At 41.4% G+C, this 14,851-nt stretch overlaps 1 protein-coding gene and 1 long non-coding RNA gene across 6 annotated transcripts in view; both read left to right on the forward strand.

Annotated features, from left to right (window-relative positions):
• The window catches only part of LOC112969646, a 36,541-nt gene extending 26,159 nt beyond the window's left edge, over window positions 1–10,382 (forward strand). For 3 of the 4 annotated variants that reach the window (XR_003254764.1, XR_003254765.1, XR_003254766.1), the window contains one exon: window positions 7,795–10,093. This is a non-coding gene — a long non-coding RNA (uncharacterized LOC112969646). The other variant, XR_003254767.1, reaches the window with a different exon arrangement.
• A 3,096-nt stretch (window positions 10,383–13,478) lies between these two features.
• Window positions 13,479–14,851, forward strand: part of PRIM2 (DNA primase subunit 2) — a 109,599-nt gene continuing 108,226 nt past the window's right edge. For both annotated transcript variants that reach the window (XM_026073123.1, XM_026073124.1), the window contains exons 1-2: window positions 13,479–13,635; window positions 14,429–14,532. In XM_026073123.1, coding sequence (XP_025928908.1) covers window positions 13,479–13,635; window positions 14,429–14,532 — 261 coding nt within the window. The remainder of the gene's footprint in view (window positions 13,636–14,428; window positions 14,533–14,851) is intronic.

The following is a 14,851-nucleotide window of genomic DNA, read 5'->3' on the forward strand; positions in this document are numbered from 1 at the left end:
CTACCCTGTCACTATAACTCTCCCCTTCCCCCATCTTTCCTAGTTTAAAGCCCTCCTTACCAGGTTGGCCAACCTGTTGGCAAAGACCCGCGTGCCCCACCTCGTGAGGTGGATCCCATCTCTCGCCATCAGTTATCGATCTTCAAACAGGGTCCCATGGTCGTAGAAACCAAAACCCTGTTGCCAACACCAGCAGCACAGCCAGTTGTTAACTTGGGAAGTCCGTCTCCTCCTCCTCTCATCCATCCCCCTCACTGGCAGGATTGAGGAGAAGATGACCTGGGCTCCCAGACCCTTGACCACCATCCCCARAGCTCTGAAATCCTGCTTGATGGTCTCCAGTTTGCCCTTGGTGTCATTAGCGCCCACATGGAGGAGCAGCAGTGGGTAATAGTCCGAAGCACGGACAAGCCTTGGCAGTCTTTCCATGACATCTCTCACACGAGCCCCTGGCAGGCCACAAACCTCTCTAGACATGAGGTCAGGTCAGCAGATAGATGCCTCCGTCCCCTGCAGCAGGGAGCCCCCCACAACAATCACCCGCCGCTTCTTCTGAGCATTCCGGCAAGGCACAGGGTGTGCCTTTCCATTATAATGTCAAAAGAAAGAAAAAAGATGGATTTTTAGGAGTTTGGTTTTATAAAATTTGCTTTAAATTTGATACCTAATTTGACAATATTCTCTGAAGACATTTAAATGCATTTCTTCCTTAAAGTACTGTATTATTCATAGGTTAGAACTTCAGTTTTTGGGATTTTGATGAAGTAAGCTTCATAATTCCACTTGCTAATTAAAATAACACCACCTGGGGACTCATACTGTGCTTCTTAAGCTCCTACCACTGTAAATGAGTGTAATAAGAAATAACAATGCTTTGCCTCCCAGGGTCAGGATGTAGGTGTTTTTACACATTAGTCACAGAACTTACTACATAACAAACTATTACTGGTGCTTTGTATGGATGATGCTGATGCCTGCTCATCTTTTAGATATCCTGGTGTATGCGTGTGTGTATACAATGAATTGCTTCTCCATGTGCACAGATCCTACACTCCACTGCAATATGAATAACAATGAGAAGGAAGAAAGATAATTTGCTGCCTTTGATAAAAAACAATGTTCTTAGCCAAAAATGTGTTTAGCATATACATGGCCCATTCCTTTTTTAAAAAGTCAGTTTCAGAGAGTTGAACAATTTTGAGAAAGTTAGCTATAGTCAGCCTTGTGTAGAAAGCACAGCTGGACTCCAGACACTGACTCATTCTCCAATTACCACTATGCTGCTTTATTTCCAATGCACTCTCTTCTGCCAATAAATCTTCCAGCTTCCCATAATGTACTGTCAGGCTGAGGTAATGACAATGTAGACATAAAAACTAAATCTATGTCCACGCCCAAAAGAAGAAAATAAGGCAATATATTTGGAACTTACTAGCATTAATAAAACATTTGGAAAACATACAGACAATTTTAGAACTTCTTTGTACAGAGCACAGTGGAAACAAAGTATTCTGCATCTTTGTTTACCAGGCAGCCCTCTCAAACACTTCGGTATTTCCCTTGCAGGCAGGAGAGAGAAGCAATTTACAGTTAAGAAAAGCTACCCTTAGTTAAAAGCAACAGGACAACAAACTGACGTTGTAAGATGCTTCAGTGAATCTATAGGAAAAAAACACAAATTTTGCTATGTGGTAAATCTAAGAAAATAGAATAGTGGTCTATACCAGCCCCAGTCTTATTGTCATGTCAATAAATAAAAGTTAATCTGAAGGACTGTTTACAAAGTCTTGCCATGAACTTCAGGTATGTTTTCCAAGTTCTTGTGACCAGAGTATGAGAGTTTTACTAAATTTTAGCACCCCCAGATCTCCCTTTTACTTCAGTTTTACTCAAGCAAATTTGCATTGGAGTTTAACTGAAAGGTTGTAGGATCCACTCTTTCCAAAAACAAACACCTTAGCCCAACATTAGTTGCATGGATCTATAGAGTGGATGAAATTCTATGGCCTGTTGTATGTAGGCAATTTAAATAAGTTTCCTTCTGGCTCTAAACTCTATTAAAAAAAAGAAGGCAGAAAAAAGTCTATTGTAGAGAATATTTTAATTTTTCTAATTGTGTGACCATCTCTTTCTGAATATTACCGGCAAGTGTCATACAGTCAACCCATCATCATCAGACCAGTTGAAACAGAGAATTTCCACTGATGGAAAATGATCTTTCAACCACAAACACAATATGTAAATTGTACTGTTGAATTTTTAGAGCTATCACATTTTCTAAGGAGTTGTTACAGAAATCCAAAGCTTCTAGCCTCTTAATTTATTAGTTGTACTGAGCACAGGAAAGATAATACCCTGAAGTAAAACTGGTTGACAAAAGGGTTAGCAGAGAATCCTAACAGCAAAAACAAACTGATRTAAAAATAGGTCAGTTTTGGAAAATCTCAGCCAGGCTATTTTACAGTCTCTTTGAAGTTCAAAAATATCACTGAGAATGAGTTTCTGGCATTTTCTTTGCCTACTACTGAAAACTTGTCTGTATTCAGGCTATTACACTTGAATTTTGAAGAGTCTGTCTTAGCAGCCTTATAAAAAATGTTAATGAGTCCAACTTCAGCTTATTGAGGGAGACAGAAGCCTTATAACTCGATGCAGGTACTTTTATACCAGGCTGTGAGGACAATGTTCAATAAAAATCATAGAACTAAAACATTACAAAGAAAAGTAAATGAAATGGAAAGTTATATTAGTCTTTTGCCTCTGAAGCCAATACTCTGTAAGAGTGAATGTGTTTGTAATTATTTAAAATATCATCCTAGCTCCCCCTTTTTAAACATCACATCACCAAACTTTCAGAGGATCATTTGTCCAATGTATTCCTTTGGATTTCAGGAGATTGCCTGGGGAAGGTGCAGCTGTGGCACATTTGCCTGCTCTGCCTATGCCTGCGTTGTTAGCAATGGCAGGGGGCTGGGAGGTGGGAGCTGTGCTCCCCTTCATGGGACATTTTAAACCCCTTGGATAGCAAGGCTGAGATGGAGCCCAAATGAAGAATGGAGTCTAGATCCCTTCAGCTGGGACGGTGGCTTTGAATGGGGATGCCTGGAGATGCAGAATAAGCAGGTTCGTGAGTATGATGTTGGTGAAAAGAAACACGGGAAGAAATAGGACTTGGCTATCAGGGTGCAAGTGAGGGAAAGAAGGGACTTTTGGTGGCACTATGCAGGGCACAGGGCTGGCTGTGACCTGATTTGCTATGCTACTACTGCTGAATTGCTACTACCTGCGTATGAGGGAAGTCCACCTATTTGGCGTTGGGGAGGCAAATAAGGAACCTGTGCAGGCAGCAGCACAGCTAATACCTATGCAGGAGGAACAGGGGAGGCAAATACCGGCGGAAAGGAGGAAATGAGCACTACTAGCACCCAGAAACTTTCTGAGTGGACTTGAGAGGCTGTAGGTGAAGTGGGAAGGCAGATGAGCAGCTCGAGGAGGTAGGGATGACAGTCAAAACCTGCTGCGTCTGGGGACTACCAGGACTGTTCCTCCCCCTCTGAGACTGTCTGCTGTGCGTCCCCCTGCTGCTGCTCCAGCTTTCTGAATTCCCCGGAGTAGAATTTGCAGGATGTTGTGGCATGCAAAACAGAAACAAGAAGCTCCCAGACCTGTAAATAAAACCACACTTTTGGCTCTGTTCCCTGAGAGTATCATGTGCTCCCTCCTGCAAGGGAATGAGATCGGCCAGGGTTGGATAAAGGGGTACAACATGGGGTCTGCTGCCTGCTCACCACTTGCTGCCAAATGGCCWTTGACTGCTCTGTCTCTGCCATAAATCTGCACTTTCCTAATGTAGAAAAGTCTCTGATCACCTCTGCGCAAGGGTTCCCTGAAGGATGGTACAGTGCAATGTTAAACCCTAAGTGTGAGTTACCAAGTGAGTTACAGAAGAATAAATTCCAGTTATCTGATTTTCCCATTGTCCTTCTCATTCCATTAAATCTTCAGCTAATTAGATTTTTAAATCAACAACACAGTTTTTCATTTATTAATTTTCTGGTGTATTTAGTTTCTACACCTGCAAATTAAGAAAACAGTTAATAATCTAACAAATATATTATTGTTATGTAATAGCTGTTTGTACACCATGTAGCTACAGCTTTGTTCTATATAGTTTCTTGTACTAGCCTCATCTTGCTCCTGTGTGAACACCTTCCAGAGATACCTGCAGTACTATGAATTCGTTCCATGTGGTTGGTTCTTTCTCTCACTCTCTTCCCAGAAGGAGAACTGTATGTGCACTTTTGTGTGTTGTTGCTGCATGTTGTTGTTTTATTTTTAAATAAAGGCAAAGAAATATCTTGCACTTGAAGTGAAAGCATGGAAAACTGCCCCCCAAGAAACCCTATCTTCTTTGTAAAAGGATGCTTTATTCCTGAGGAACAGAATTATTTACCTTAATCTGGGAATTTAAGGTGATCCTTTAGCTATGGAAGATTTTTTTTTTGTCCTTAAGAGTAGGAAAAAGACTTTGCATGCAGTGAGAGCTAACAGAGGGAACAAAGAAAAGACTAGAAAAGACAGGTTTTTTTTTTTTTAATTAGTAAAATACCAAACAAATTTGCTGGAATACAACAAACAGCTCAAACTGAAGCACAAAGCAAACTACTCTGAGAGCCCTTTGTACTAAGTGACTCCTTCTCACTGGAATTTGCAGAAAAAAAATACCCTTGAGTCCTGCAGTCTTTGGAATTGTTGAAAAAATCCCTGAAATAGTAGGTGACAGTAAACTGCAGCAGCTGTAAAACATGTGAGGTTTTTGTAGCTTTCCTTGCATGGAGAAGGCAGACTGGTGTGCACACTCTGCCAGTGCTTCTATGCAGAGAGAGGGAGGAATCCAGAGAGTTCAGGCTGCCAGAGAAAAGCAAGAACAAAGTGCAAAGACAAATGATAATAGTGATTTTTAACCATGATGACTGCCATTATAAGGGTTGTACCTGCCTGACTGGTTTTTGCTTTGTTCCAATTTCAAAGCCTACCTTTCCCTAAAGTCTGTATCAGAAGACCTTGGGAGAACTTTCTCCCACTAGCATGGAACATCAAGTTATCACAGAGATCATCGTATTCATCATAAACTGTGAGATACCCAACCCCTACTAGAATGCATGTAGTTATCTACCTGCCATCATGTGTACCCATGTTTAACTGTATGCAGTTCATTGAGAAGGCAAAATGACACACACTGAAGCATGTAATACCCATGTAAGCAGTGGGTCCATGAAAACTAAGTCTGTATAAAGAGACCGTGTTCACTTTTGAAAGCATTTGGGGCAGTAAGTGCTTGAAAAATTGCTGCTGCCTTTTTTTATAATGTGTCAATACCACCTGAAATGTAACAATAGTGCATACCAACTGGATTCATTTAGATTCCTTGTGAGCCACCTTTGCAGTTTAACTGTTATCAGATTTGTTATAAAAATGTTTAGTCTTCAATATCTTCCAATAACTTTGTGGTTTCAGAAATACTATGTTGTTAATAGTTGCACAACTCTGAAATGCTTGGTTTCTTATTTGAAAAGGTAAACAGAGTAATCTCTTCCACTAGCTGTGGCTATACTGTAGTCAATTTTAATGGTTATTTAAATGTAATTAGGATGAGTCTCATCTTCTGCAGTTTGATATGCAAAGTCACCATGTAGTTTTCCAAACAATAATGTGTGTACCAGATTTTTACATATTCATGTAGGTGGTCTGAAGAAGATTGCCAAGATATTGTTGCCAGCAATTGTTCTACAGTTTGAAAATAAATCACCACTTTTATTAGCAAGCCCTGAATTTTAAGGAGAGTTGCAACAGGAATTGATGTGAACTGTGCCAGGAGATAAGGTCGGAACTGTAAATTCTGAGGCTAGAGTCTGCTTCCAGTGAAATCAGTGCAGTTTTAGAATAGACTTGCTGGGGAGAGGGATCTCTGCTTGAAGCTTTCACTGTTACATTGTAATGTATTAGTCACAGTTGCTTCACTTGTGTAATTTCTATAAAGCCTCAGCCAAAGAAAATACTAGGAACATGGGGAAGATGAAGTAATATAAATATTTAGTTTCTAGTAGAAAGGTGCCTAAAGGAATTAATTAGTATATTAATATTCTAGGCTTCTGAAGGGGTAGTTCAAGAACTTGATCTTGTATGTCTTGCTCAGGCAACTTTCAATTAATTTGGAATTTTGCTTGCATAAAGAATGTAGGAGTTATCCCTAACTCCTTATGTTGGTATCCATAACAGGGAGCAGAACTAAAACTCTTCTAACTTTCAAAAACGCTCAAGTTTTCACTCCCATGCATCGTGTGAATGTTAAAAAAAGCCAACACCTAAAACAAACCTGAGGTAAACAAATGGAAAATAAATTATACTTACAGCCATCAAGTAGCATTAAATTCATCTACCTAGACACATGAATTTAAACAGGCTGAATATCCTTTAGGAGGCCAGCAGGACACCTACCCCTTTCCAATAATTGCACAGGAAACTATTCCTTTCAAAAGAAGAGCTTAAAAGGTAAGTGCAGGTCAGGTGACTAGTTTATGCAGACTGGATCCCTGCCTTGGTGTTTTGGGGGTTTTAACTGGTAACAGTGGAATTGCTTTGAGTAAGTCTAATACAGAGATTAATTAAGAGTTGGAAAGTGCTTGGCCACTTTGAGGTTGGAATTTTACGACCTGTTTTACACAGAGACTGGGTATTTGAAAACTCAGTGTGTGTCAGCACTGAATAGAACATTTTTTCACGATCAAGTCATGGGCTTAAAACGGGAAATCTGCCTGGCCAAATCTGTATTATTCAATATCCTTAGATAAACACTGAAATGCCTGAAGAAAATCCTTAAACTGCAGTGGGTTTCTTTTAATGGAGGCGTAACTGTTTTGGAATTTTCAGACAAAAAAAGATTCTCCCTATAAAAACAAATCCTTTTACCCTTCTGTGCATTTTTCTGTATCCTGACAATTGATTCTATATGATTCAAAAAATTAGATAAAAATCCTAGACACATGGATATGATTAGCCTGTACTAGATACATATTTTATTTTGGATAAAAATAGTTTTTGGGTTAAAGAAATCTTCTGATTACCTACAGATTACTTGATCAGAAAGGATCCTATTCTTTACTCATATGCGAGTAAAAATGTAATTAATCTCAAGAGAGTACAAGGAATGCAGAAAATATTGTTATATGCAACTATATTTTCTTCTTGTAAACTAGTTTAATGATAATCTTTTCCAAGAAAAGAAAATATCAGTATCTACACAGATACACAGACTGAAAAACTTCTTTACATATCTGTTAGTCCAAAGTTTTCTAGCACCATAATGACACACACATTCAATATTTTCTAGGCTTTCTGACCATCATTATCAAATATTCATGCCATGCATCATCAAGAGACTTGCAGTACAGACCTCCTACAAGGCACACCTCAAACTGTTTCAGAAGCTCACAGTTTAAATATGGTAAAGATAGCCTAGGAAAAGGAAGAAGGAAATCCATGTGCAGCCGACTAAATGAAGCCTATAAATTGATTCTTTCTTAGTCCTGATGCTCAATAGCCCGAATAGTCCCCTGTTTGTTTGTTTGTATACTATCAGGCAGAGGATGAGCTGAAGCTATATTTATGCTGATCAGATGGCCAGGATGTTTATGCTAACTGCTTGGCTGCTGCTGCTCCACACAGAAAAGAGGCTGAGTTTTGCTTTCCTTTCCCAAGATGGAAATTTGAATCTCTCTCTCTTTTTTTATCCAGGCTCTAATATTTCCAATTTGTGAGAACTTATCTTTGAGGCTTCAACCCCACTATCTAACATTGATCAAGTGTTCAAAAGTTATCAGAGGAAGACGAACAAGCGAGAGAAACCGGGCCAGCCCCTTCCTCCAAAYCGAAGACTGCAAGCAAAACTATTTAAAGCACATGGAACATCTTGTCACAAAACATAGGAGTGGCATCCTTTTCGAGAAGCCGAGCATAGGGACAGGGCAGGTCCTTCCTGACACGTGGCCTGAAAAACGATGCTAAGRTATTGAAAATATAATATATAACAGAACAAGGAATTAGTGAGGATGTTCACTACAGCAGCCTAAATATATTGAAGAGGATGCATGCAGTGAGAGGCAGAGGTAATCAGGCAGATGATGGATCTATCTGTCAGGATAAATTAAAGAAGATTTGGAAGAAGTATCTGGATTTCCCTCACCTGTTCTAGAGTTTTGGACAGAGAACTTTGTCAGTAAATCCAGGATTTGAAAGCCCTACATGAATGTAGCCAGTGATTTAGAAAGCTCTAAGTAAAGTAACCATCATTACTCCCTGCTGGAATAAATCAACTCCGCAAGACTGAGAAGGCATTCCGACGAAAATAGCCGCCTCAACCCCTCTGCAGTGCATGATTCATCCTTTACTCGCTTTGGAGCCTGAAGTGATTTAAAGGCCAGCTCAAAACATTTACCATGCTATTTAAGGTAAATACAGAGATACTTGCTCATCACAGTCAGAAAAACATCTCAGTATAAACTGGACGGAAAATATTTAATGAAGTAATATAAAGCACAGAGCAGAGAAAGTGTTACTGCAAACAGACATACAAAAAGAAGGTGAGCTAGCAATAAGAAAAATACACTGCAAAAAATGTGTAAACAAGTCAAGACTTCTGGGAAAACCAAATCAGTAAATATGTTAAGTGAGAAAAAATCTAAAGACTGAATAAACAAAAGCTTGAAAGAATATTCAAAAATAAATTACTTTCACTTTTAAGAAGTGAAAGCATCAAGAAAGCAAATTATGAAAACAGTATATGTAAAGCCTAAATCACATGAAAATTCAGTCAAGCTGATGATACAAGAAGTAAATAAGATTGTGGGTAAATTAACAATAAGAGCTGAAAAGGAGCCTGAATCAGGGAAGGGACATTTTGCCAAAGTGCTAATCCCTGCCATTCAGAGAGATCCAAATGTTCTAGATAGGCGAGATGAACAGGGCAGCTTCGAAGACAGAGAAGATATCCGCGTCACCATCTCTCCCTTGTTATTAGCAGTTGTAATTAGGTGAGTAGAAAAGAACTGGGCTCCAAAGGATTAGCGTTGAGCAATTTGCTAGTTAGTATAACAAAAGTGGGAGTAGAAAATATGTAATGATATACAGTTAACACAAAATAAGGAATTTATTTTTTGTTAATTAGGTAGCAGAATAATAGGAGTTTGGGCAGTGTTGGATTGGACTGGTTTTGAATGAGCTGATGAGGACAGTTTGACAGCTGGTCATATGGATGTTGCCATAAAACATTTGGGATGTGGGCTGTTYGAATATCAACGATTTTGTTTAAAAATACTTCTAAAATCATACCCTACTGGTAAGGTCAATGTGGAAGTCATTATAAGTCATTATAAATGAACTGATGTTTAATAAATGGAACAAAGAATATTGTGAGAAATATTACCATCTACAATTTTCAATAAATAGGTCATTAAGAAAGTTTGGGTTATAAAATAGTTTGAATTATGAATTGGGGAGTTTCCTCAAAGATGGTACCTTTTCACTTCTTTATCTTTTCTCTTTTCCTAATAAAAGGAGTTGTGTGTGAAAGGTTGACAAACCCCTACTAAGGTTTTGCATTGTAAAATTTGAGTCTGGTAATACAGATGATAATTTTGTTTCTTAATTTCTGCTGAAGTAATCATATGATGTTTTGCAATAAGGTTAGTGTCAATGAGTAACTGAAACAAATGAAAAAAGTAGGATTGGGCTTTACCTAATTTCAGTCAATTTGAGGATTGGTACTCAGCATTAGAGGAAAAAACAGAGTTTTTGAAACAAGTTATTGAAACAAGTGGAAGGGAAAATGTCAGGCAGAGACATAACTGCTGACCTGTTAAAGATCAGCAGGACATGGTTCAAAAGAAGAAATGGTGATGGACAGCAAACTGTATACCCTGTTTTCCAGAACTGTGGTACCACTTATGTGCCAGTAACGTAAAACATTAATTAAAATTAAATTAAAATTAAAAGGCTTGCTGACTTATACAGAGTGCTCCTCAGCCTTGTCAAACTTCTCCCCCTTCTGTCCAGGCTGGGTACAGGCTCAACATGCAGGTGCACAAACTCTTCACCTAACCTTCTGACCTTCCTGGACCTTCTGGACTGCGCACTGCCAGTGACCAACTGAGTCAGATCTCCGGGGTAATAAACAGCACACTGGTCAGTCAAAAGCAGAAGCTCGGCCTCCATGCAATTGCTAGATGAATTTCGGCASATTCACTTCTACTCCAGAGCAAATTATATAGCATCCAGCTGAAGGGAGGAGGAAACTGTGCAAATATGAACACTGGCTATTTGAAGAAAGTTGCTTTAGTTAAATAAAGATATTGTTAGCATGTTTTTTTTTCCCCCCTGGAAAACTATAAGGCATAGACCTGGAGAATGACATTTGACTGTCTACACTGTTAAATTATTAGAACGGTTCCTAACACAGTTTTGGCCCAGGCCCAATTGCACACTTCACAGTTTGAGAATTAGCATGAGCAAAGGCCTATTCTCAGCAGGCAATCTGGATGTGGCCGCCTTGTTTTGAAGAGCAATATGGAGTGGGCTATCCCATATCAGCTGAACTCAGCACCATGTTTTTTTTGCTAGTACAGAGGTAGCCTACAGTTTTAGCCCTGCACCCAATGTTACTGTTTTTTAAAGCTGTAATCAGGATACTCTACAATGTCTTAGCTGTTGTCCATGAACATGAGAATAATATGTGCCCTGGTCCAAACTAGCTTCGCTGTTCTTGAGACCAACTTGCCAGCCTAARTGAATGGTTCTCCTTACTTCCTGGGTATAAACTGCACGTCAGTTCCAATTTTCCATCTCTTTCCATCTCTTTACACTGGGTTTACTGCCAAATGATTAATGAGCTTTTCTGGTTGGGAAAAAATGGCAAATAAGTGGCATTTTAAGGCAGGGATACAAAACAGAACACAACATCAGCTGCAGCAAAATGATCAATGCAAAAATAGCAGATCCTGTGGCATCTTGGAAAAATGACAAAATTATACAACTRTAGAACTGTACAGAGTTTATGGGATCATGGGATTACAGGGAAGTTCCTCAGTGCATGAATACTATGCTAAATATTTCACTTTCAAATCAGTTTAACAGTGTCACAAAACTTTGTGATATCATGATGCTCTTTTTGGGGTACTGGAGTTGCATAAGATTCAAATAATATTGCAGTCACTAATGTGAAGAACGGTCAGTGGTAGATGACTGATGAAAAACAGCAGCTGTGACAATCTTGAAGAAAAAGGATTTTGGTGAACAACAAAAAAATCAATTACTGCTTAGTATTGGGACTGTAGAAAAGCATGATGAAAATAGTTAATACTTCAGGCCAGTTTTAGAGAAAACGGATAAAGCAGATAAAGAAGAATGTGGCTTCAGACATTCAAGCTCTTAAAACTAATGGGAATTTAGAGACACTTGTAATTTCAATGACTTTGTTAGGGTAACCAGATAACAAAGCATTGGGGAAAACAGGGAAATTATATATTCTAGAGAAATTAAATTCAATCGTAAAATTGGCATACAAGTACTACAGTTGTGCTTTAGGAATTGTTGAAAAATTAATCAAGTGTGTCAAGTCAAATTTTGTTGTAAAACAAGAGGACTGAGAATCACAGTCACTTTCTGACATGTTCTCAAGAAGTACCTTAAGAGTGTTGAATGAATCAGAGGGCATCTACGGTAGATTCTTTAGCTTTCGGAGATATAACAGATACCTCAGACACATTGAATCTATGCACCACCATTTTGTGGCCTGTCCCTGCTGATGGGCTGATGTCAGCTGTTGTCTGGTACTACTGATGAACTTTACCTGGCACATTTGTTCTTCCTAGTTGAATTAGTGTAACTAATCATGAGTCCAGCTTGACCCTTAGGCATCACTCTATTATACTGACATTCTGTATTGTGAACATTGAGAATGTCTCCAGGCAGATAAGTAATGGAAATTACTGCTACTGCAGGTATTCAAAAGTCATCCATTAGACTCCCCAAAATTCTGAGGCTGAAGAAAAAAACAGAAGGATATTTGCTGCATTTGGCAGTAAATATTTTTAAAGACCTTTAGTCATGAAASTACAAGTTGACAAAAAGTTACACAATATCAGGCAGGCATGTAATGTAAAAGAAAATCAGAAAAAAAAAGACCCGTCTGATCTATTTAGGTATCTGTATAAATTTTCTGGAGAAAACTTAGGTCCCTGAAGTTGTTACATGCTTTCAATTCCCAGAAAAGTGGCTTAATGCACACACAATGTTGTGGGTGATGGGGGTGATGGTGGTGACGGTGTGGAGGACACCACCACGGAGGATATGCATCCCACCTCATCACCATCCACCGCTAATGGCTGAATCAAGGGTACCCTGCTGCTTGGCCGCACAGGCTTCACACACGTGTCCCGAAACAAGGCCCAGCTCCGCAGTCTAACAAGCAGGGCACGCGGCTACGGCTAAGGTTTTGAGCCCTTCTTCCTGAGCAATTTTGTCACTTCACTGATGTGTTTTACTTGCTSAAAGTTTACTTTGGGCTAAATACTGTAGCTATTGTTTTTCAGAAAAACAAAATACAATATTTCTGATCAGGTCATTTGCTTGTTTGCTACATTAGGTAACTTGTTAAGGCAGAGGCAGAGGGTGCAAGCCGGAAGGCCCGGGGAGCTGAAGGGCTGGCAGGTGGCACAGTAGCACCCCCACTCCTCTGCAGGCCCTGCCTGACCAGAAGCTTCTTTGGCTTGAACTGCTGCCTATTTTGAGAAAATAAGCTAGTTTACGCCAGTTAAATCCGCTGTCAATACTAGCATTCCGGAAGCCTCCCCGCCCCTAACCGGAGCCTCGGTAACTGTGGCAGCGGCCCGCCCCCACCGCCTTCCCGCCACAGGCGCCCGCGCGGGCACCATAGAGCTCCCTTCGGAGCTAGAGAGGCCACCAACACCCCTGCCGCATGTAGCGGAAGCCGCCATATTAGCTGTGGGCACAACGCGCGCCGTTTGTTTGGACTCTACCTTTATCCGCTTCGCCACTCCAGCCAATCATCGCGCAAGAGAGGCTCAAGGGGGCGTGGCCTAGGCGGGCCGGGATTAGCGTGACGCCCGCGGGTAGGGCAGAGGCGGTGCCGCTGAGCGGGCGGGGCTCCTGGGGCGGGGCTTAGCGGGGCCGGGGAGGGGCTCTGGGCGGAAGCGGGGCGGGGCTCGCCGTGCGCGGGAAGCTGGGGCGGTTGGCTGGGCCGCGGCGGCGGCGGCAACAGTAGCAGCAGCGTGTGGGGGTTGCTCGCGCGCGGCCGCTGCTGGGCGGGGGCTGGAGTGGGGAAGGGGCCGCCGCCGCTCTCGCCGCTGCCGCGCCCCCCCCCGGGAGCCGGCGGCGCGCTCGGGCCCCGTCCCGCCGCGGGGAGGATGGAGTTCAGCAGCGGCCGGGCGCGGCTGCGGCACGCGCGGCTGGCGGGGGACCGGCGGGAGCTGTACCCGCACAGCCTGCAGTTCTACCAGGAGCCCCCCGCGGAGAGCGTTTCCCTTGCCGAGTTCGAGAGCTTCGCCGTCGACCGGCTGAGGCGTGAGTGGCGGCCCGCAGCCGTGGGGCCCGGCACGGCCCGCTGCCGGCCTGCGGCGTGGCCGGCCGAAGCAGCGCTGCTYGGCAAGCTTGCCTGTGTCTGCCTGGCCCAAACCTGCCTAACTCCGTGTTATCTGACTGCTGCGCAGCCATCTAGCCGAGTTCCTAATTCTATCATAGCTATGTTTTTTGACAACCTTGGGGCCCCTAATGCCTGTTACTAATATAAACTGGCTGCCACTTCTGCTAACGTGAAACTTTCTTAAAGGAAAGCACGGGGCTTTAGATATTTCAAAGAATTATGCTTGATTTCGCAATGAATGTYGAGTATGCTGTGTAGTAGTCAGGAGTCTACAGCTTCGGTTTATAAGGTCAGCTTTCATGTGCGTGTTCTGCTTCGGGGGTGTTACTGCGGGGCATCCCGATGTCTCCCAGTAAACGGTTCAGCTGGCTGCAGCTGGGAGCAAGGGATCCCTAAAGCTCTTGCAAAGCCCTGAACCTGCGGTTCCCTTTCTTACAAGGAAAACGGATATGCTGGAGGCGATYCGTCAGGATTGGGTGCCTCCCTTTCTCTACTGACTGTACGGGTCTCAGAATCTGGTCTCAGGGAGCTGTGCTGCTGTATGTCATGCCTCCTCCTCTGTGTTTCTTAATCTTCTTCCCTCCCTTTACCACTAAAGGCATTTTCCTTGGCCTTATGCAATTTTGGCCATTTCCCAAGTCATGTTATGATATAGTTAGATTTCTTTTCAATATGTTGTGTTTTATATGGACTTCTTTTCCTCCCCCCCCCCAGTGCTTAAGATAGTTGAAAACCTTGGTGTGAGCTATGTAAGAAGTGGTGATATGTACAAAAATAAGCTGGAGCAGGAGCTTCGAAAACTTAAGTTTCCCTACAGAGTAAGTAAAAATAAAAAGAGGAACTTTTGCACTTTATTTTCTATAAGTTGTTCAAAAAYTCTGAATAAGAGTGCGGTTAATGAAATACAACTAGAACTTAATTTCTGACCCTTAATCAGAGATTTGATTTGCCTTTGAGAGTGTAAATTACTATATATATATATTTTTTAGCCCACTCCCTTTTTTAAATAGTCTTGCATTTATAGTCTTAGATGTGGATATTAATATTTTGTTAAACAGCACTGAYAAATGAATTGTGTGTTTTTAATCTGGGAGAGATTAAAATCTGGGAGAGATTGAAAATCTCTTTTTTCACTGA

This window comes from Apteryx rowi, unplaced genomic scaffold (genome assembly GCF_003343035.1).
Source record: "Apteryx rowi isolate R43461 unplaced genomic scaffold, aptRow1 scaffold_361, whole genome shotgun sequence".
In the NCBI taxonomy this organism is placed as follows: domain Eukaryota; kingdom Metazoa; phylum Chordata; class Aves; order Apterygiformes; family Apterygidae; genus Apteryx; species Apteryx rowi.